The 22,020-nt window shown below is 47.5% G+C and overlaps 2 protein-coding genes and 1 non-coding gene across 4 annotated transcripts; all 3 read left to right on the top strand.

Moving 5' to 3' along the window:
- Nucleotides 1–6,751: 6,751 nt before the first annotated feature.
- Nucleotides 6,752–14,001, top strand: LOC101069659 (serine palmitoyltransferase 2-like). Its single transcript, XM_003962788.3, has 12 exons — nucleotides 6,752–7,191; nucleotides 8,361–8,540; nucleotides 8,939–9,093; nucleotides 9,245–9,393; nucleotides 9,726–9,850; nucleotides 9,975–10,068; nucleotides 10,206–10,311; nucleotides 10,661–10,880; nucleotides 11,279–11,405; nucleotides 11,865–12,000; nucleotides 12,184–12,313; nucleotides 12,415–14,001. Exons 1-12 carry the CDS (start codon nucleotides 7,039–7,041, stop codon nucleotides 12,532–12,534), a joined length of 1,695 nt encoding a protein of 564 aa, XP_003962837.1. The 5' UTR covers nucleotides 6,752–7,038; the 3' UTR covers nucleotides 12,535–14,001.
- A 1,454-nt stretch (nucleotides 14,002–15,455) lies between these two features.
- Nucleotides 15,456–21,586, top strand: LOC115247953 (H/ACA ribonucleoprotein complex subunit DKC1-like). Of its 2 annotated transcripts, XM_029831085.1 has the most exons (15): nucleotides 15,456–15,539; nucleotides 16,210–16,259; nucleotides 16,339–16,425; nucleotides 16,813–16,904; nucleotides 16,998–17,182; nucleotides 17,295–17,359; nucleotides 17,688–17,814; nucleotides 17,887–18,017; nucleotides 18,243–18,386; nucleotides 18,457–18,577; nucleotides 18,819–18,937; nucleotides 19,248–19,351; nucleotides 19,472–19,585; nucleotides 19,769–19,898; nucleotides 20,000–21,586. In XM_029831085.1, exons 1-15 carry the CDS (start codon nucleotides 15,524–15,526, stop codon nucleotides 20,117–20,119), a joined length of 1,605 nt encoding a protein of 534 aa, XP_029686945.1. In that variant the 5' UTR covers nucleotides 15,456–15,523; the 3' UTR covers nucleotides 20,120–21,586. The 2 variants fall into 2 exon arrangements, with proteins under 2 accessions (XP_029686945.1, XP_029686950.1); XM_029831090.1 differs by lacking the exon at nucleotides 19,472–19,585.
- LOC115248961 (small nucleolar RNA SNORD83) lies at nucleotides 18,616–18,693 on the top strand. Its single transcript, XR_003887689.1, has one exon. It is a non-coding gene; the product is annotated as a small nucleolar RNA SNORD83 (small nucleolar RNA).
- Nucleotides 21,587–22,020: the final 434 nt, after the last annotated feature.

Consider the following 22,020-nt stretch of genomic DNA (forward strand, 5'->3'; position numbering starts at 1 on the left):
AGTGGGGGCATTAGCTCTGATATGGACCTTGTCTCAGTCCATCATGGTGAAGAAGGACTTGAGCCAAAAGGCAATTCTCTGGATTTGTGGCTCGATCTTTGGATCCCCCACACACACACACACACACACACACCCCACCCCCCACTGGAGCCAGATGTGGTGGCTTGGACATCTGGTGAGGGTCCTGTCTCCTGGACACCTCCCTGGTGAGGTTTTCCCAGATGCATTCTACACAGAGGTGACCCTGGGGAAGACCTGAGGCGTTCTGGCTGGAATACGTTCCCAAGCTGCCCTCGGGATCCCCCTGGAAGAGATGGATGATGAAGCTAGCCGTCTCTGCTCAGGCCCCTGAGACCCGACTCAAGATTAGTGGGGATGGAAAGAGGGAGAATTCTAAGCTGTTTTATTTCATTATTGTATTTATTTACATTCCTAAAATTAGCTCCGGAACCTTCCATCACCTTCTGTTTTTTCCATCTGAAGTCGGGCTTGTTGGCAACAGCGAGAACAGCTGCATTAATGGGACCGGGGCTCCTTTAGCTCGTCTGTAATGGAATCAGACAGCAGCACTAATGCGAGCGTGACACTTACTGCAGTTACATTAAAGCCGAACTCCTAAAGAGGCTCCTTAAAGGACTCGCACGGAGGTAAAAGTCCAACGCAGCTCCATAATTCACTGCGTGTGCCGGTTCCACTATGCTAATTGGCCGTCACACTCGCTGTTGGCACTGACAGTAACAACACACAGCTGCCAAAAAGAATGACAAATAGAGTCTGAAATAAGAACAGAGACAACAACAGTGCGTATCGTACAGGCGCATCGCAGGGAAATATTCACTTTAGCTCCCAGATTACGGTTTTCTCTTCTCTTCTCACTGAAACAGTTTCCATTTTTGTGAAAATCAGTATCCCGATGATTTCTTGTCTCTCTGTTTGCTTCTCTCAGCCCCACAATCACAGAGCCGCGCATTAAGCATTCATAAGCAGTGCACGTGCACACGCTCGCACGGGCAAACACTTCTCACACTCTGGCTGTTACACGCACAATTCTGGAATAGCCTCCAACAGAGATGCTCTGAAACTGTAGTACGGATTTACCTGTGTGTGTGTGTGTGTGTGTGTGTGTGTGTGTGTGTGTGTGTGTGTGTGTGTGTGTGTGTGTGTGTGTGTGTGTTGGGGCAGTTATATATAAACTCAACGCTGTCAGGTGGATCTATCTTGCGGAGCGGTTTTGTGGCGCCTGTATTTTACACCCTCTAAATATTTAACAGATTTTCCTCCTCCGGCTAACGGCTGGCCTCACCCTGATTGTGACGCTCGCGCCCGTATCACCACATCAGGATGTCCTCTACCGCCACCAATCTGCTCCTCACAGGCCAATTTATAGAAATACTTCAAAGTGTCATGAGCCCAGTAAGCTCAACCCTAATGTGGAATCACTAGTGGGCAGTTCCCACACTTCAAAGGTTTATTAATGACATTCACACCAAACAGGCAAATCTGGGACGACACGCTGGGAACCAGACTGAAACGCCCAAACCATTATCATGTTACGTCTCCACAGGTTGTTAAAGTGGGACCAGCAACAGGCTGCACCTCTTCTGTTTCCATCTGAACCGGACCAGTGGTGGACCTGGAGTGGAGTCACACAGCTCAGCAGGAATTCTCCAGGTTCACGCTGGACAGTAGCAGGAGCTCCAGTGTCCCCTCTGTTGAGACCACGCCTTTGAAGGTTTGACCAGTCGCAGCTTGTTCTGCTTAAATCATCGGAATCAACTCACACCTGAGGGTCAAAGGTGAGTTTGCACCTATTCTTGGAAACACAGCCTCAGCGTGCTGAGGAAATTAGGCTAATGCAGGGATATGACCAGGAAAGGGTAGAGATAAGGATACGGGAAGGGTTGGGCTCAGGATCTGGATCTGTAGAAGCATTCAGTCTTTTGCTGTTTTACGTTTTTAACAAACAGGAATTTTTCCTTGTAAAGTTAGAGGATCCGGAAAGATTTTCAACTAAAACTTGATATTTGGAACATTTTTAGAAGCCCGACCTCAAGTAAAGAGGAAGGTTGAGTTCTAAAAAAATGTTTCAGTGCCCTCCTGCTGAAGTGCATTCAGCACTAAAAATTTTTTTTTAAAAAGCCTCCTGCTTGGTTTTGGCAGGCAGTCGTTACCACTGTTGACCTTTGGATGGAGGTGAGCGCACGCCGTTGTTAGCGCAGCGTATCATTTCAAAAGTGCCGGCTCTCAAAGAGCCGCTGGTTTAAGAGGAGAAACATAAAAGACTTCACATGGTGGCTCAGAGTGGTGAAAGATGCTTGTTTTAAATGGAAGGAAGGAAGCAGGACTTGAAATCAAAGAAAATCAAAGAAAGAAGCTTTCAGACCGACATGCTTTATCACCCCAATCCTTTCCAGGCTTAAACGTGACATCACGTGTCACATGATCACCAAAAGTCTCCATTGATAAAGGTTAAACGGCCTGTTTAATGTTTGATTCTTGCCAGTCAGAGCAGACCCAGACAGCAGTGGTTTGGTTCTTTCAGCTTCTTGTAGAGACTCTTTGGTACCACGTGACAGCTGGATTTGATGGATTCTTCTTGTCAGACCCGACTCTTCCCCGTTTGCCTCAGTTGTTGTCAGCTGTCAACATGACGGAGCTCTAGAGGGAACACTTTAACCCCGACTCTGAATGTTCCAAATGATCCATCTCATTTCATATCGCAGCGACAGGTTGATTTATTTAGAACACCTCGACTTGGACACCTGGGAAATTTTAGTTCCAGAACCTTTTTGCTTGACACGACGGTACCACACAGACAGCGCGATGATCCATTTAGTCCACAACCTTCACTGATTTGTTAATGTCTGATCATCTGGTTCTTCAAGAATCCTTTGATGTGTTCGTCACACCATTAATCTGACTGAAACTAGCAGCTAATATTTACAGAAGGCTCTTTATGCACGTTCATATCGTGCACTATAATTAGATATTATATTATAATTATGACTGAAATAAGCCAAACACATCAAAGATAATTGGATTCTTCCTGCACTTTCTGGGGGGGGGGGGTCGCGGCGCAAAAAAAAGCTACCGATCCGGGCAAGTGAGCTAAACTGGGCGAAAGCTAAAATGTGGAATTACGGCAGAAAGCCGTTTCAAGGCCAGGAAGGAATTTATTCCCTTAAATACCAAACGGAAAGCTCCCTCCATTTATATCCCACTCCAAGAAAAGTGGTATAATTTCATCACTGATCATCCGAAGGGTCCGGTCGCTAACATAAGCTGCTCGTGGGACTTGCCTACGTCAAATTAACATCCATAACTTTAATAGATGCTGAGGTCACACAGAGGCTGTCCGACGATGTGCCTGGGGGGAAATGATCTAATATCTGTTGGGTCATCCTGATGCGGCTTAATTCTTGCATACTGGAGAGCCGAGTCATCGTGGGGCTCTTCCTGTGCAGGGGGTGCCCTATTACACCTGTGGGGATTCACCGGGTTATAATTAATGAAATCTAGATTTGGCAGCAGCAGGAGATAAGCACAGCACAGGGCTTCATGTCTCCACTCTCCTGTCAGGGCTGTCCTGTCTCCAGGGTCCTGTGGAGGCAGAAAACAGATTTTAATTTCAGTCAAGTTCCGGCTATTAAAAAGATTTAAGTAAACGCTGTAATTTGCTCCGAGGTGGCGGGAATATTAACCCAGTTATGGCCTTGCGCTCTATTCTCAGCCGGCGTTGAGCAACCGTGTCCCAGGTTAGGACGCTCAGGCGAGAGCGGATGCTCGCAGCCGGGATTTAAGACAGAACGCTCACGAAAGGCTCGTTAGGAAACTGGAAAACTGCCCCGATAACGTTCCGGAGATCAAAGCATCCGATCCGGCCAAAGGAGCGAGAGATGTAACCGTGATGTCGTTTCCCGCCAAAATGAGCAGCCGGACCCTCGCGCGTGGTCGTTCTGTTTGGATCAACGTTATTCGTGTCGTCTTTGTTGTTTTTGTCGGAGAAAAGGAAAAACAAGGAGCCGTTGTTCACGTGGCCCCTGTCGCGTGTCGAGAAGCCTCAGAAGGTCACGTGATGAAAAGGTCGGCGGCCAAAGAGGAAGAATCTGTCGGAAGTCACGTGATCAGAATAACAGATGCTTGGGGGGGTCGTTTGAATCGAAGCGGCCTTTGCTTGGTGCATTTGTGCATTTTAAACGGTCTCGCTGTGATTCTGCCCAGTTTGGATTGAGATTAATGCCCTAATCAATTCAGCACTTTTGATTTTGCTGTGCGAGCATAATTAAAAATAAAGAAAAACGGCTGCGCTCAGTAAATATTCTACACTTAAACAATAAAGCACTTTGTAAAGGCGGCCCACATCGTGGGTGTGGGGGCCGGCTTCCTCCCAGGCTCAACATATATGAGAGCCTCAAATGTTAATTAGATGATGACGCGGCCACAAGTCTGCTGACGGTTGACGGCGGCTGAGCGGAGGTCAGAGGTCAGAGCTCAGCTCTGCAGCAACACCGGTTTCTTATATCCGGTGCTTCTCTTCAGTTATACATGACTCCCACCCTCTGGCAGCACCTGGCACCGGCCGCCTGGGGGGGGGTGGGGGCTGCCAAGACACATGTGTTCTGTGTTAATGGCTGCTGACTTTGGTTGGGATGGAGCTGCACAGGAGTGCATCAGGCCTCAGGTGATGTGCACCAGTGCCCATTAATCACCTGCATGTGTTCTTGCTGCCTCATCGCTCCCTCTCGCCATAATAACCGACGTGTCAGTTTGCTTTCTACAAAATGCTCTCAAAGGACAGAGAAGCTATTTCCACTTCTGTCCTCAGAAACGGGGAGACAGAAAGAGCGGCACCGGAAACATCGACAGGAGGGGAGGAGAAAGATAGAAGAGAGGTAGACAGAGAGAGCTGATGCATTCCTCTGGGAACTAATTATACCATTACCACAGAAGCTAATAATGCCGGGTTTCTGTCCTCAAACCAAGAAAGCTTCTTCTTTGCCTCCATCCTATACTGCCATCTAGTGAAGAACACAACTCGTAACTGGCTTTTATTTGTGTCCAGGTGTCTCATGTTCTCTGCTGCGTGCGTCATTATCAGATAACTCGGCTATTTTTACAGGCTTGTGTGTTATATTCAACCTGGGTTTGAAACACACTCAAATGTATTTTTATATTTTTTTTTCTCTGACGGTAAAGTTAATTTTAGTCAAAGCCAGACGTCTGTCATTTCTTATATCGCCACCAGAGGGCGCGCAAAGAAGTCAAATTGACGTTAGCTGGGTATGAAAGGTCAAAAGCCATGTCCCCTGTCCCGTGTCCGTTGTCCTGCTGGACCTTTGAGTTATCCAACATATCAGTGAGGTCTATACTCCAGTGCCCATGGAGCCGTGATTTGATCAGTGCTTCTCCAGAAAAAACCATAACCAGGACGTCAGTCGGGAACAAAACAGGACAAATACTCGTGAAAGCACCAAAGCCAGCAGAGTTCTTCCTGGTGACTTCACACATCAGTCGTGTGCACGACAGATGCTGTTGAGAACGAATGTATATTTTCATTGCTGCTGCCTGAGAAAGATCTGTGACCATAGGTACAGCAAGGTTAACCCCATAACCTATTCAGCATGACTGCGGCACTCGATCTGGAGGGTTACAGCATCCCAAAATAGTTACCCTGACAACATTTCATCATTCCTGTGAGCTAGGGTATTGAGTCTTTGAGCAGCAAATTAAAGGAAATCAAAGTTAGCCAAAAATGTATATGGTCACCTGCAATTTATTAGTAACAGAACTTTCTAGTAGAAAAGGTATTTGTGGTTGAATTAAGTCCCATAAAATGTAGCTTTGTGATGATTCCTGCTCTATTAGCCAGCGTAGCGTAGCCAGAATAAAGAATCAATTGATTTAAAGCATCAGAGCTTCTTTAGGAAATAAGCAGTAATTACTTCATCTCCGTTAGTCACCAAAGGCTGTACGTTTGGAGGCGGTGAAGGCATGAGAAGGTGCAGGCTATGGAAATCCAGATCGTAGCTAATGTTGACAGTGAAAGGTCATTCGTATTTATTCAGACAGGAGCGGGGGGGGGGGGGGGGCTTCCTGATTTCATTTCTGCTCGCTTCACACCCCGCACATTGTTGTGTAACCATTTCAATTTAATTTAGATTGAAATTCCTATTGAATCTTCATGTTTTATCATATGCTCATGAAGGTTTTCCTACATAATTACATTTTTTATTTGACCTTTCCACAATACAATATAAAACAATGGAGAGAAAAATATATGGGAACTGAAACATTATTGTTATGGAAATGGATATAGATTATTGCAAACATACAATCATGTAAATATTCCAGAGATGTTTAATTGATTTCTCTGTTTTGTGTTTGCGGTGTCATTGTTTCTTGTTCTGAACGCTGAAATCAGGATGGAATATGTCCAAGCCGACGCCATGAGCTCATATAGGCGTAGTCCAGTTCAGTAATCATTCAGCCCCACTTTTCATTTCTCTATAAAAGGTATACAAAGCCACATATGTAGTCTGAACCAACATTCTACAGCTATACCACTGAAAAGTACAATAAAACTGCCTTCATTTAGCAATAAAATTAGGGGGAAAATTATTACACAAAAGAAAAAACTCATGTATCTATAACGGTAGTACCTTACGTCATTTAAAGACAATTTGCCTTTGATCGTAATGCTTGTTAGCAGTGGTCTGATATTTTAGTACTTTGAGGCGTTTTAATCGTTTTTTTAAACCAAATAACGTGGAGGCGTGTCGCGACCACGCCCCCTCTCGCTATCCCCGCCCACTTCCCTGGGCTTCGGTAACGGTAAAGGCGTTTATTTCCGGTATTCGCTGTCTGGATTTTCTGGTTCTTCTATCGATCGTGTGTAAGTTTGGAGTGCGTGCGCGTGTGCGTCCGTGCGTGCGTGTGGAAGTACTCCAGCCCAGGTCCTGTCACCGCCTTCCACCGCAGACGGGCATCCGTGTTCCTACATGCAAGTTACCGTCGAGGCTGCACAGTCGTTGTCCAGCAATGACCGAAAGCCCCGCGACCAAGCCAGCCGGGGGGGACGGGGGTCAGCGTGCACGGAACGGGCTGAAACCGGAGAGGAACGGCTTGCTGAAGAGCTTTCGGTGCAAACATGAGCTGCAGCCGACGCACAACTGCCAGCCCGAGGAGGAGGAGGTAAGGCCCGGGATGGGACGGGAGAGGCTGGGGGAGCATCTGCTCCGCGGACCCGGAAGATGCTCCCCTGCATCGGCTTTGTTTTCCGATCATCAGCGCTGTCATTTACTCATCTAAAACGCACACGCCGATCATAATTAGGAATATTCCAGAATTTGAAAAAAAAAAAAAAATAGTTTTGTGTCTTGTGTAATATTAGAAACTACAAGTTTTCTTAAAAATTAAAAAAAAACAAAAGCGTAAATTTTGCATTTTCGCCAGGCGTAGGCGCACCAGAAGCACATTTCTTTGTTAAAACTTCAAGATAAGATGTGCTGATATTCCCTCGCGCCCGTTGGGGAGGAAGTGGTCTTGACAGCCACCCAACGAGTGAAGGGGTCGAGTTGTTGTCTAAATGTCTGCTGAAATGAAGAAGAGACCTTCAATGTGTGGATTTCATGAAATCTGCCACCAACCTCTAGTTTATTATCCCCAGGGTTGGCTAAAACGCACATTTGTGGCAGGATGGAGGTGCACCTGTCGGGTTAACGGTCCTCACCAGGAAGCTCTCAGCTTCAAGCTTTGAAACGAAAGTTGCAGGTTTCCTCAGATTGTTGCGCCCCGCACACACCAGACACACAGATGTTTTCATGTTGAACACACATTTGGATCCGACTTTTGAGAGACGCTGCTGACGGGTCACGGCGGTGTCGGGTCCTCTGAGGCCCGATCATGTGTGAACCCCGGCTGACTGCGTCTGCGGGCTTATGAGAGGCATGACCCGTCACATGACGGGTCTGATGGCTGCGAGCGGGAGGATGACGGGGAAGGGGGGGGAAAGGCTCCGGGTCCGTTTACGTTGTTGCTCTGAGGGTGACACAGATTTCCGGGCAGCTTCCCTTATTTGCTATTCAAAGTCTGGCTCATTAAGACAAAAGGAGAAGCTTTTAAATGTGAAACCCGAGTCCAGCTCAGGTGTGTGTGTGTGTGTGTGTGTGTGTGTGTGTGTGTGTGTGTGTGTGGGTAAATAAAGCCTTCTTTATTGATGCCTGTACAGATCGATGCAAAGTTGCTTTGTTGTGTTTGTTGTACGTGGACCCATCCTGTAAAGGGTTCTGTTGCCATGGCGGATCACAGATGTAATCAGCGATCACTGTTGTTGTTGTTGTTGTTCCTTTTTGGTGCTGAAGGTCCGCAGCAGCCTGTACAGGCGACCTTTCGTCGAGTCCTACGAGGAGACGCCCATGCTCGTGGCGGTCCTCACCTACGTGGGCTACGGCATCCTGACCATCTTCGGCTACCTCCGCGACTTCCTCCGCCACTGGAAGATCGAGAGGTGCCACATCGCCAGAGAGAGGGAGGAGCAGAAGGTGAGGGGTCGGCCCCGGGGTCCGAGCCGGGTCCCGGAATAATCCGTAAGGCTGTGAGCTCATAGTGAGGCGAGAATCTGGGCTGGTTTCTGCTATTTATCAGTGTGTGTGTAGCCGCAGCCGTTAGCGGCTGATTACCAAAACGAACCCCCGGGAACGCTGAAGACGTGCCGGCGAGCTCAGCACGTCGGGGTGGTTTCCGAGCCTGGAGATTAGGCCCATTGTTCCCGAGTGCTTGGCTGCGTTGAGGAAAGGAAGCCGGTGGGAAGTTAAACGACCGAGAGGATATCCAAGGAATGTTTTCACCAAGAAACGAGGAATGTGATGAGGAATGTGTGGGAATTCCAGTCGGTAAAGGTGAATCAGCCTAATTGTTTCCTGTCTTCGTCCGCTCGTAGGACTTTGTGCCCCTCTACCAGGACTTCGAGAACTTCTACACCAGGAATCTGTACATGCGGATCAGGGACAACTGGAACAGGCCCGTCTGCAGCGTGCCCGGGCCCAGAATGGACCTGAAGCAGCGAGTGTCCCACGACTACAACTGGACATTTGAGTGAGAATAAAAAAATATGTCTTTGTATTTTGGGGGGTTAGCTGGAGGCACCGGCGCTGGTGTTAGCAGGTCCGGTTGAGAGGAGGGAATGACCTCCCTTAGCGGCCTCTCATTATGCCCTTCTGCCCCCCTCCCTCCCTCCCTCCCACAGGTACACAGATCAGGTGATACGCGACGTGATTAACCTCGGCTCGTACAATTACCTCGGCTTTGCTGAGAACACTGGACCGTGCACTGATGCGGTGGCCAAGGTCACCCTCCAATATGGCGTCGGCGTGGCGAGCACCAGGCAGGAAATGGGTAGGAGAGCCCGCCAGCTCGGACTCTTTTCAGTCAGATCCGAGGGGAAGCAGCCGGTCACGTCTCAGACAGATGATGTCACATCCAGGTGTAGGCAACCCGGTCCTGCGAGGCTCACGCCCTGGCCGGGTTTTCTGTCCTACCACGTGGACAAAACAGAAAACATGGCCCGGCTATGAGACTCATAGGGTTGCCATAGAACCGGGTTGCCATAGAACCGGGTTGCCTACCCCTGCATTGAGAGGGTCATGTTGCTACTTTGTCGTGGTAAATAACGATTCCACGTGACTTTCAGAGCGACTGATTGGTCCGTCGTGTGTTGTGCGCCACAGGCAACCTCGATAAACACGAGGTTCTGGAGGAGCTGACGGCCAGTTTCCTGGGGGTGGAGGCAGCCATGGCATTCGGAATGGGGTTCGCCACCAACTCCATGAACATTCCAGCACTGGTCGGCAAGGTAAAAAAAAAAGATCTGTTTCGTTTTGACTCCACCTCGGCGGAGTTCTTACCGCTAGCTTCCTTTGATAGATGCTGTGACCGGACAGTCGGTTTTAACAGCGTGTGACTCTGGTGTCCCGCAGGGCTGTCTGATCCTCAGCGATGAACTGAACCACGTCTCTCTGGTGCTGGGGGCCAGACTCTCTGGGGCCACCATCAGAGTCTTCAAGCACAACAGTGAGTCTGAATCACAGATGGTTCTTTAGGGCCCCTCTGTGGGGCTCCTGGTGGGGCTCCAGAGCCGCTCCTGTGCCGCCTCTCTGCTGCAGACGCCAGTTTTCGGTCGGTAACGCTCTGCTAATGTTTCCCCTCAGACATGCAGAACCTCGAGAAACTGTTGAGGGAAGCGATCGTTCACGGGCAGCCCAGGACTCACAGACCGTGGAAGAAAATCCTCATCGTGGTTGAAGGCATTTACAGGTGTTTTCAGGCGTTTTTCCCTCCGCTTTTACATTTCTATTGGGAGAAAGAGTTGCTCTTTTCTCCCCTGAGCTGTCGGTCGGTCGACGGTTTGATGCTGAGAGCGGGAGGAGGGCGAGAACGCTACGCTTAAACTGGCGAGGAGGCGTTCGTTTTCGACTGTGCTTCATTCCCTTTTCTAGTTTTCTTCATAAAACATGAGAACTTTTCGCTGTCAAAGATTCACCGTTTTTGTTTTAGCCTCTGAATCTGCTGGTTTAAAATTAAAAAAAAGGGAGCAACTTTTTCATCCTGCAGCGTTTAGAGAGCTGATGACCCTTTTCCTGTTTTGGTAACGTGCTTCCTGCAGCATGGAGGGCAGCATAGTGCGCCTGCCAGAGGTCATCGCCCTGAAGAAGCGATACCGGGCGTACGTTTATCTAGACGAGGCCCACAGCATCGGCGCCCTGGGCTCGAGGGGAAGAGGCGTGGTGGACTACTTTGGGCTGGACCCCTGCGACGTGGACGTCATGATGGGCACGTTCACCAAGAGCTTCGGCGCCGCGGGGGGCTACATCGCAGGGAAAAGGGTGAGCGTGAGGATGGCGGGGGTGTGGGTTTAACCGTCCGGGCTGAAGAGTTCTCTGAAGAGCGCTGTTCCAGATCGGCGGCGTAGGGGCTCCGCCAGCTCAGCAATGTGGATTTGCAGCCCGCTCGTGTCTCCAGAACTGCATACCGGACATGTTTACCTGAGGTTTGCAAAGAATAGGGGCGGAAACCTTTTGCCTTGATATGACGCCAGTAGAATTTTGAGGAATCCAAACAAAACCTGGCTGATGGATGCTCACGCATGTCTGTGAGAGGAAGTGGTCACTGAACAGTGTGAATGTGCAGTTCAGATGCTTCCTGTAAGAATGTACCTGAGAGGATGTGCAGGCATTTTCTAATGAGCAGGATCCTGAAGGATTTCCTCTCCTGTCCCTGCTAGGAGCTCATCGAGTACCTGCGCACCCATTCACACAGCGTCGTCTACGCCACGTCCATGTCTCCTCCTGTGGTGGAGCAAATCATCGCTTCTATGAAGTGCATTATGGGAGAGGACGGCACGACTGTTGGTGAGTGTTACGTCGGGAAGTCTTTTCTAATGGTGTTCAGTGGTCTGTGCAGTATGATCCACACCTCCACCTCCAAGTGGCAGCAGAGTGTCTGTGTAGACGTTCTATAGCTGTAATTTAAAGCGTTAGTTTTAGTAAATGTCTGGTGCTGTAATTACACCGTGTTGCCACTAGGTGTCAGTGCTCTGGCATATTAGATAAGGACACCTCCAGGTGGAAATCATCAGATTTATGACAGACCAGTTATCATAATCATCATTATAAGATGACAATAGCTGCTTGAGGCGTTTAAGTTATTGTAATCTTTTCTAAACCGACTGCGCAGCCTTTATTAACGCCACTTATCTACAGTGTAAAATCCACAAGCTGAACATTCGAACACGCTATGTGCTCAGCATGTTCCCATCTAAAGCTGACGTTTGAACGATTGAGGGTGTTTTCGCTGTGTGTGCTTCTCAGGACAGGAGCGGATTCGCCAGCTGGCAGAGAACACCGTCTATTTCCGTAAGAGGCTTCGTGAAATGGGCTTCACCGTCTACGGCAACCAGGACTCGCCTGTCATACCCATGATGCTCTACATGCCTTCCAAGATAGGGTAAGTCTGGTATTGTTCAGTCTTGAGGGTCATGGACAGCCGACCAACAGTCCAGCGTTCCTCTTAATGTTCCTGTTGATGTTTGTGCTGCTGCCTCACAGTTCTGAAGTTGGAAAGTGATTTCTGCCTCTCTACTCATCCCCACCTTCGTGTTGTTGTTCGTTTCCCCTCGTGTGTCAACAGAGCCTTCGGCAGGGAGATGTTGAAGAGGAACATCGGGGTGGTCGTCGTGGGTTTCCCCGCCACGCCCATCATCGAGTCCAGGGTGCGCTTCTGCATCTCAGCCGCCCACACCAAACACCTTCTGGACAAGGTAACCTCTGATGCTGCTGACCATGGGGATCAGAAGCATAGGAGCTAACGTCGTCCTTTACAGGGATGGAGCTTTTTATAGTGGCTCTAATGTCCCCACAGGCACTGAGCGTCATCAGCGAGGTGGGAGACCTGCTTCAGTTAAAGTACTCCCGGCACAGACTGCAGCCGTCACCGATGCGGCCGCTAGACGACAGCGTGTACGAGGACGTTGTCGACTGATGAAGCTCTCCTCTGAGGAAGAGACCAAAAGACTGAGTCAAGTTCCATGAGAAGTCTTCCAGGAGGAAGATGTGCCAAAAACGGTTCCCAAAAGGGTCCAAGCTCTTCATTCTGCTACTTTGCCTTATCTCAGACGTGCTAAACTTGTGGTAAACGCGCTAAAGCGCCGCTCCTGAATCTTCCTGTTGTTTTATTGTGTTCCTTTTGCTTTGATTATTCCATGTTCAAGCCTTTATTTGATTGCACTTCTGTCAGGGCTTTGATGTTCCCGTAAATATGGCCTGTTGTTCAACCTTGTTTTTTACGGATTTAAAGTTAATGTCGAGTATTTTTTTGGGAACAGTTTAAAAGCCCCGAGGGTGAGACGGCTGACCAGGATGTCTCCCTCCAGTCTGTCTAAATTTGCCTAATGGCCAAAAAAAGGGGAGGTTATTTCATTCCAGACCTAACACTTTTATTAGTTTTAGCTGAAGGGTTAGTAAATGAATCCACTATGAATCGTACACTTGCACCTACAGCATAATGTAAACAAATGTAATGTCTAATTGTAGACCTAATTAAGGGCAATTGGATGGCAAGATGGAGGCATTTTATGTTTTTGGCTGTTGCCTCTTTTTAAATTATTAGTTGCGACTAATCGGAATACTACCTCGCACCCACACTCCTGAGCGAGATCTCGCGAAACATCTCGCCACGCACACGCACACACACACACACACACACACGAGAGGTGCTCTGCGCTGTACCCAGTGGTGCTGAACATACACGCTGTCACAAATATCCACGTTTAAGGCTAACACACCTGCTGGCCTCTTGTTCTGTCCTTCCTGTTGCCTGTTGCTGTTTGTGAGATTTTATTCTGCTTCCTCACGTGAGCAACTCCTCACAACGTTGCTGTCGTCCGTGCTGAATGTCGTTCGCTTTAAATCATTCGTGCACACCAAAAATGCATTTAGAGCAGGCTCAGAATATGTTGACCTTTGCAGCCACGGCACTCGTATCCGAATGATGCCACGTGCACGTTGGCTCTGCCGTGTTCCCGTGGGCCCCGAGGAGCCACGGCTGCGTGTTCAGAGACTGAAACCTCCTGTTACATTAAAGGGCGGAACGTTTTGCAATAGTTGGACGCCTGATATCTTTATTCAGCATGTGAATTGGCTGATTTGCGTCAATCTTTTCCTTTAACGTGCTAGAATGTGCCAATAATTGAGGCAATCATTCCCGTCGAGTGCAATTTACCACACATCAGAGCGATTTCTGATACAGTGCCTTTCAATTTTCTAAGAATACTCCTGCGCCGCCTGGACTGTTGATTACAGCCCGCCGTGTTTTATTCTGTGTTCCGCAACAGTAGAAATGACACTGGATGTTCCTGACTCACTGCTGTGTGCTTGATTATTGAAGATTCACCACTCTGTAATATGTGGACTCACCACGTGGTAATAAAACATGCTATTGGGAAAAGAACTTTTATCTCATCACACTCTCTAAAGTGGGTGGACGGACATTTGAGATGTTCTAATATACTCTGTAGAATATGTAAAGAATCCTTATCTGTGACCATCTCTGACTTTTACTTGTTTAAGCGTTCCATGTTCAAGTGTATTTAGTGATGGTCCAAGGGCACATCTCACAAGTATGCTGCTGAACGAACCTGTCGAGCAGGATGTACTGCGGAAAGTAGAGCAGCACACCACACTGACTGGTGCTGCAGCCTGGCATACAGGGCCGAGAAGGATGGTTCCTTACCCCCAAAGCCTGAGCTCCATCCTGAAAAGATGTCCGCACAAAGCAGCCACTGTGGAGGAAATGAATCCAAAGTTTATTAACACTCCGCTCCGACCATTACGAATGTTTTGAGGAGCTGAAAATGAGCTATTGCAGAGGAAGAGTGTCTGAAATAATATGATGCTGGATGTGGATGCCTCATAAAAAGGCCAGGGAACAGCATTGATGCGGAGCAGGAGATTCGTTGCGTTTGGCTCAAAGACTCGGACAGACTGCCATTCAAGTGTTCAATGCCGTGATTATCGGTTCGTGACACCATTCGCTGTAATAACAGACCACAAGCCATTGGTCACCTGTGCAGCAGCACCTTGACTCCGGCGTTTATTGTTCAAGACTCAGAGGAACAACTGTGAAGTCATACACCTGGAGTGGAGATGGTCCTGGACGAGCACATAGATGGAGTCAACGGTGAAAGAGAAGACGCATAGAGGTACAACACCACCATAGTTGACAGCTCAATCGAAAAGCAGGACTGAAAGAACTTATCCATCAGGGATGGCCAGAAAACAGAAGGCCTGCCCAAAGAGCTGAACTTGCTGTGGAATCAGGATTCATAGGGCAGACAAGTGCAACGCCATCTTCACCCAGCTCCATGTGGTTGGAAGAGTTATGAAGGAACAGCTCGAGCAGAGAAACATGTTTGGTAAACATGGCACTCAGCAGTTGTCCTGGAAGAGCGTATTGAGCCACAGCGCTAAATTGCCCGAACACTGAGTGGAAACAAGATGAGGCGCAACAGGAGCCATCTGCACAGGCCAGACGAGACGGACGTGCAAGAGACAGAGACTGTAAATAGAATCGGCTTTTACGGTTTAGGCACGGGAGTCACTGTGTACAAAGACAAGATGCATAAACCTGTGCAAATTGATTTAAGGTGTGGGTTGTTTTTTTGTTTGTTTGTTTGTTTTTTCAAGAACAGAATAAAAACAGTAGTCATTGTGTCATTGTTCTATAAATTTAATATGAATATAAAAGATATGTGTGTAGTCCGATTAAATTATAAAGAGTAACAACTGATAATAACAATAAAACCTGTAGTCCGATTACATTTTCTCAGTCGTTTAGAACAACCTGAGCCGTACGTGTTTGCACCACAAAGCGGCAGTATTACATATATGGGCATCAAACCGGATATGAAGAAGAAGACGAAGAAGAAGAAAGAGGAAGAGGAGGAGTCTGGACACAAATCGCTCATTTCAACATGGCGGAATTAGAAGGTGAGTGTGCTGCTCGCGCAGTTAAATCCGTGCAACCTTTAAATAGCTTTATATTTAATTGCATGGGTGAGAGAAACCAGACCAATCACTGAGTTACTAAACACAATCAGAAAAACACTGCAGATGCAATGTAAAAATTGAAAGGAGCTACACGATTTCCCCCTTCTTATGCTTTTTCAGGACTCGGTGCTGTTTCACATAAAACGACGGGTTTTTTTTTACCATCTAAGATTATTATACCTTGGTTTTAGTGATTTGATCTGATCACCGAACTTCCTGGCAGGTTTTAACGTCCACGAGACTAGATCGAGGTCCACGTGTGCGCCGTTTGATGTGACGTTCATACCTTTTACTGGAAATTAAACGTCAACACAATTAAAAGCAAAGAGACACTGTCTTGAAAGAAAGTCTCATTGTGTGATTTTGACTGCGGATATTGGTGTAATGGTAGATGGAGCGATCAGAGCGCGCTAATGGACTGTTAGCTAAATTAGCGCACAGCTCCAAACCACGTGCCGCGGCAGAGGACACGTGGTCTGGCCTCAGTCTTGAGCAGAACTTAAAATTCACGTTGTCAAATGATTTCACCTTTTCTTATTCGCACGCTGCATTGAAATCATGTTTTACTCTTGCATTTCACGTTCTTAATTTCTGTGTAATTGTTTTTCAGCCTCGTCTGTAAAGAAGAAGAAATCAAAGAAATCTATTGGAGATGTTGGGGTGCGTTTGGTGTCTGTCCATTTTCACAATGATTGATTTTTATTAAAGTCTGAGAATAAAACCCACTTTTTTTCATTAGGAAATCCAGCAGAGCGGAGACTTCTTCATCAAACCAGAGTCCAAGGTTCCCTCGTTAGACACGTCCCACTGGCCCCTCTTGTTAAAGGTAATTAGAAACCCTTTAATGGCTTTACTATGTGTGCTGCAAATGCAAACATGCTTCCCCCCAGAGCAGTCTTCAGCATGTGAAATGATGAATCTGTTTATCCATTCTCCGAGCAGCTGTCTCTTTGGTCTCTGCCTCGTCTCCCGTTCTGGGGGACGGGTCTCTGCTTTTGTGGCGCGGTTGTCCCAGTGTTTTGCTGGACGATGACCCGAAACTTAAGCGAGATTTGACCTGAGCACTGCCAAGATGAACTTTGTGCTCTGATCAGAAGATGCTGAGACTGAATTTAGTTGTACCCAAAATATAGCGACATCACTTGGCTCAATCTCTTTAAGCTGCTAAATGTGCGTGTTTTAATATTTAGAAAAAAATCTTCTTTTTGTGTAGAATTTTGACAAATTAAATGTTCGGACGGCTCATTACACTCCTCTACCGAATGGAAGCAACCCCCTGAAAAGAAACATCCACGATTATGTGAGGTGGGTCACAGATATGTTTCGACCTCGCACGCCATCCACATGATACACGATGATGTAGAATCACCCAGTATTTGTGAATACAATTGTTTACAGGTCTGGCTTTATCAACCTGGACAAACCAGCCAACCCATCGTCTCACGAGGTCGTGGCATGGATCAGGAGGATTCTACGGGTAGAGAAGACGGGTCACAGTGGGACCCTTGACCCTAAAGTCACTGGCTGTCTAATTGTCTGTGTGGATCGAGCAACACGGTTGGTCAAGTCCCAACAAAGTGCTGGTAATTATATGAAATCAGGACAGATGGTCCATTTTTTAATCTTTTTCTTTCTTTGCCTCGATGGCCAGTAAAAGCCAGCAGCCCCCCTCACTACTCTCTGTGTGTGTTACAGGTAAAGAGTATGTGGGAATTGTTCGGCTGCACAATGCAATAGAGAGTGAACACACTCTGGCTCGGGTACGTTACCGACTTAAGTGCCTGGGTTGATGAGTCTGCCTATATTAGTTGCAAAAATATTCCTGGGGATTTTATTGGTGCATAACATCAGTGTACAAATGACACTGGGGGGAGGGTGCAGTAACACTAAATATCAATTAATTAATCTGTTTTAATGTCAAGTCAGTCTAGCAACATTTCACGAACGGATGATTTTTGCTACATTAGACGCAACACAGTTGTATGTAAAGGTGATTGTGTCACATGACCTGGCTAATTTTAGACAATCCTGGCAGTGAATGTTGGTCCAATGTGATGTTTTTATGTACTAATACCGTTTTATCCACAGGCCCTGGAAATGCTGACTGGCGCTCTGTTCCAGCGGCCACCTCTCATTGCTGCTGTCAAGCGTCAGCTGAGGGTCCGAACAATTTACGAGAGCAAACTGATCGAGTATGACCCAGAGAGACGATTCGGTAAGGTGGTCATTTATCTGTTTGCTGTTTGGATGAGGCGACGTAGACTGTAACCGTGTCATTGTGTTTTAGGGATATTCTGGGTGAGCTGCGAGGCAGGGACTTATATTCGGACTCTCTGCGTCCACCTGGGCCTCCTGCTTGGGGTCGGGGGTCAGATGCAGGAATTGAGGAGAGTTCGGTCTGGAGTCCTGGGAGAAAAGGTAGTTATTACTTCCTGTTTGTTTAAATGCGATTCAAAGTGTTGAGTTCTGTCCTGCTGCTCAGTGCAGGTCTGATAATTAGGCTTTGAAACAGGAAGCTGCAGCAGAGGCACAGCTTGCATCATCTGCACTCTGAGACCTCGGTGCTGCCGACATGACCGCCGCCATCGTGACTCCGCGTCATGACCGCCGCTGACATGGCTGCTTGTGTGTGTGTGTTGTTAGGACAACATGGTGACGATGCACGACGTCCTCGATGCTCAGTGGCAGTTTGACCACAACAAAGACGAATCATATCTGCGGAGGGTCATTTTTCCTCTGGAGAAGCTGCTGGTGTCCTATAAACGGCTGGTGATGAAGGACAGTGCTGTAAGTTGCCTCATCTCCACGGCAACCCCAGCAAACACGAGACGTTTGAGTGATTCCGTGTCCTTTCCAGGTGAACGCCATCTGCTATGGAGCCAAGATTATGCTGCCTGGTGTCCTCAGGTACGAAGATGGCATCGAGCTAAACCAGGATATTGTTGTCATAACAACCAAAGGCGAGGCCATCTGCACAGGTGAGGGGAGGCGGATGAGGCAGCCGTTTGGAAGGGAAGCCACGTGATGATGTGATTGATGTCAGTAGCCGTCTGTGCTGTGATGACCTCTGATCTATCACCCTTTTCTGATGGCTTCCCTCGTGTTCGGTTATTAAAAGTGGACAAGGACCCGGTTACATGGGCATACAAATGGTCAGATTTTTATGGTCATGTAAACGAGTGAGGGATTGTTTATCATTTATTAATTATGCTCTTTCAGCTGTGGCTCTGATGACGACGGCCGTGATCTCCACGTGTGATCATGGTATCGTGGCCAAGATAAAGAGGGTGATCATGGAAAGAGACACGTATCCCAGAAAATGGGGCTTGGGACCCAAGGTAGGCACGATTTTTATACCCCTTTGTTCTGTATTATAGTGTTTTTCACTGGGAATTAAACATCTTCCCCCATATTCTCCATTTCTCAGGATGTGTAGATTACTAAAGATTTGCTAAAAAAAAAATCTAAGTCGTCTTGAAATGTAATTTCCACTGGCCTACTTCCAAATCTATCCCAAACAGTGGAACATGTTGGACGTATGCTCTTAGTTGTTCATGTTGATATATTTAATTGTTGCTCGTTTATCAAGAGAACTCTGCTACATTGATCATTTTTATGTGAGAACACTAAACATTTTTGTTTGCTCAGGCAAGTCAAAAGAAAATGATGATTCAGAAAGGACTTCTGGACAAACACGGAAAACCAAACAGCAGCACGCCGTCCGACTGGAGGAATGACTACGTGGACTACAGGTGGGCGACGTGGCTCGGGTGGATATTAGGTTAGCACGCAGACAGTTATCCCTCATTTAGCTGTGGTGCTGTTTGAGGGAGTCAGTCTGCTACATCAACACTCAGCTGTCAGCTTTATAGTTTAGAGAACACCGTCTATTTCCGTAAGAGGCTTCGTGAAATGGGCTTCACCGTCTACGGCAACCAGGACTCGCCTGTCATACCCATGATGCTCTACATGCCTTCCAAGATAGGGTAAGTCTGGTATTGTTCAGTCTTGAGGGTCATGGACAGCCGACCAACAGTCCAGCGTTCCTCTTAATGTTCCTGTTGATGTTTGTGCTGCTGCCTCACAGTTCTGAAGTTGGAAAGTGATTTCTGCCTCTCTACTCATCCCCACCTTCGTGTTGTTGTTCGTTTCCCCTCGTGTGTCAACAGAGCCTTCGGCAGGGAGATGTTGAAGAGGAACATCGGGGTGGTCGTCGTGGGTTTCCCCGCCACGCCCATCATCGAGTCCAGGGTGCGCTTCTGCATCTCAGCCGCCCACACCAAACACCTTCTGGACAAGGTAACCTCTGATGCTGCTGACCATGGGGATCAGAAGCATAGGAGCTAACGTCGTCCTTTACAGGGATGGAGCTTTTTATAGTGGCTCTAATGTCCCCACAGGCACTGAGCGTCATCAGCGAGGTGGGAGACCTGCTTCAGTTAAAGTACTCCCGGCACAGACTGCAGCCGTCACCGATGCGGCCGCTAGACGACAGCGTGTACGAGGACGTTGTCGACTGATGAAGCTCTCCTCTGAGGAAGAGACCAAAAGACTGAGTCAAGTTCCATGAGAAGTCTTCCAGGAGGAAGATGTGCCAAAAACGGTTCCCAAAAGGGTCCAAGCTCTTCATTCTGCTACTTTGCCTTATCTCAGACGTGCTAAACTTGTGGTAAACGCGCTAAAGCGCCGCTCCTGAATCTTCCTGTTGTTTTATTGTGTTCCTTTTGCTTTGATTATTCCATGTTCAAGCCTTTATTTGATTGCACTTCTGTCAGGGCTTTGATGTTCCCGTAAATATGGCCTGTTGTTCAACCTTGTTTTTTACGGATTTAAAGTTAATGTCGAGTATTTTTTTGGGAACAGTTTAAAAGCCCCGAGGGTGAGACGGCTGACCAGGATGTCTCCCTCCAGTCTGTCTAAATTTGCCTAATGGCCAAAAAAAGGGGAGGTTATTTCATTCCAGACCTAACACTTTTATTAGTTTTAGCTGAAGGGTTAGTAAATGAATCCACTATGAATCGTACACTTGCACCTACAGCATAATGTAAACAAATGTAATGTCTAATTGTAGACCTAATTAAGGGCAATTGGATGGCAAGATGGAGGCATTTTATGTTTTTGGCTGTTGCCTCTTTTTAAATTATTAGTTGCGACTAATCGGAATACTACCTCGCACCCACACTCCTGAGCGAGATCTCGCGAAACATCTCGCCACGCACACGCACACACACACACACACACACACGAGAGGTGCTCTGCGCTGTACCCAGTGGTGCTGAACATACACGCTGTCACAAATATCCACGTTTAAGGCTAACACACCTGCTGGCCTCTTGTTCTGTCCTTCCTGTTGCCTGTTGCTGTTTGTGAGATTTTATTCTGCTTCCTCACGTGAGCAACTCCTCACAACGTTGCTGTCGTCCGTGCTGAATGTCGTTCGCTTTAAATCATTCGTGCACACCAAAAATGCATTTAGAGCAGGCTCAGAATATGTTGACCTTTGCAGCCACGGCACTCGTATCCGAATGATGCCACGTGCACGTTGGCTCTGCCGTGTTCCCGTGGGCCCCGAGGAGCCACGGCTGCGTGTTCAGAGACTGAAACCTCCTGTTACATTAAAGGGCGGAACGTTTTGCAATAGTTGGACGCCTGATATCTTTATTCAGCATGTGAATTGGCTGATTTGCGTCAATCTTTTCCTTTAACGTGCTAGAATGTGCCAATAATTGAGGCAATCATTCCCGTCGAGTGCAATTTACCACACATCAGAGCGATTTCTGATACAGTGCCTTTCAATTTTCTAAGAATACTCCTGCGCCGCCTGGACTGTTGATTACAGCCCGCCGTGTTTTATTCTGTGTTCCGCAACAGTAGAAATGACACTGGATGTTCCTGACTCACTGCTGTGTGCTTGATTATTGAAGATTCACCACTCTGTAATATGTGGACTCACCACGTGGTAATAAAACATGCTATTGGGAAAAGAACTTTTATCTCATCACACTCTCTAAAGTGGGTGGACGGACATTTGAGATGTTCTAATATACTCTGTAGAATATGTAAAGAATCCTTATCTGTGACCATCTCTGACTTTTACTTGTTTAAGCGTTCCATGTTCAAGTGTATTTAGTGATGGTCCAAGGGCACATCTCACAAGTATGCTGCTGAACGAACCTGTCGAGCAGGATGTACTGCGGAAAGTAGAGCAGCACACCACACTGACTGGTGCTGCAGCCTGGCATACAGGGCCGAGAAGGATGGTTCCTTACCCCCAAAGCCTGAGCTCCATCCTGAAAAGATGTCCGCACAAAGCAGCCACTGTGGAGGAAATGAATCCAAAGTTTATTAACACTCCGCTCCGACCATTACGAATGTTTTGAGGAGCTGAAAATGAGCTATTGCAGAGGAAGAGTGTCTGAAA

Source organism: Takifugu rubripes, chromosome 2, assembly GCF_901000725.2.
Source record: "Takifugu rubripes chromosome 2, fTakRub1.2, whole genome shotgun sequence".
Classification (NCBI taxonomy): domain Eukaryota; kingdom Metazoa; phylum Chordata; class Actinopteri; order Tetraodontiformes; family Tetraodontidae; genus Takifugu; species Takifugu rubripes.

What these genes read in the sequence shown, in the direction of transcription:
- LOC101069659 (XM_003962788.3), top strand. Translation starts at nt 7,039, where the DNA reads ATGACCGAAAGCCCCGCGACCAAGCCAGCCGGGGGGGACGGGGGTCAG. An exon ending in TTCCAGCACTGGTCGGCAAG is followed by an intron (nt 9,851 to 9,974) that starts GTAAAAAAAAAA and finishes GGTGTCCCGCAG; the next exon opens with GGCTGTCTGATCCTCAGCGA. An exon ending in GCTACATCGCAGGGAAAAGG is followed by an intron (nt 10,881 to 11,278) that starts GTGAGCGTGAGG and finishes TGTCCCTGCTAG; the next exon opens with GAGCTCATCGAGTACCTGCG.
- LOC115247953 (XM_029831085.1), top strand. An exon ending in AACATCCACGATTATGTGAG is followed by an intron (nt 16,905 to 16,997) that starts GTGGGTCACAGA and finishes AATTGTTTACAG; the next exon opens with GTCTGGCTTTATCAACCTGG. An exon ending in AGGCGAGGCCATCTGCACAG is followed by an intron (nt 18,578 to 18,818) that starts GTGAGGGGAGGC and finishes ATGCTCTTTCAG; the next exon opens with CTGTGGCTCTGATGACGACG.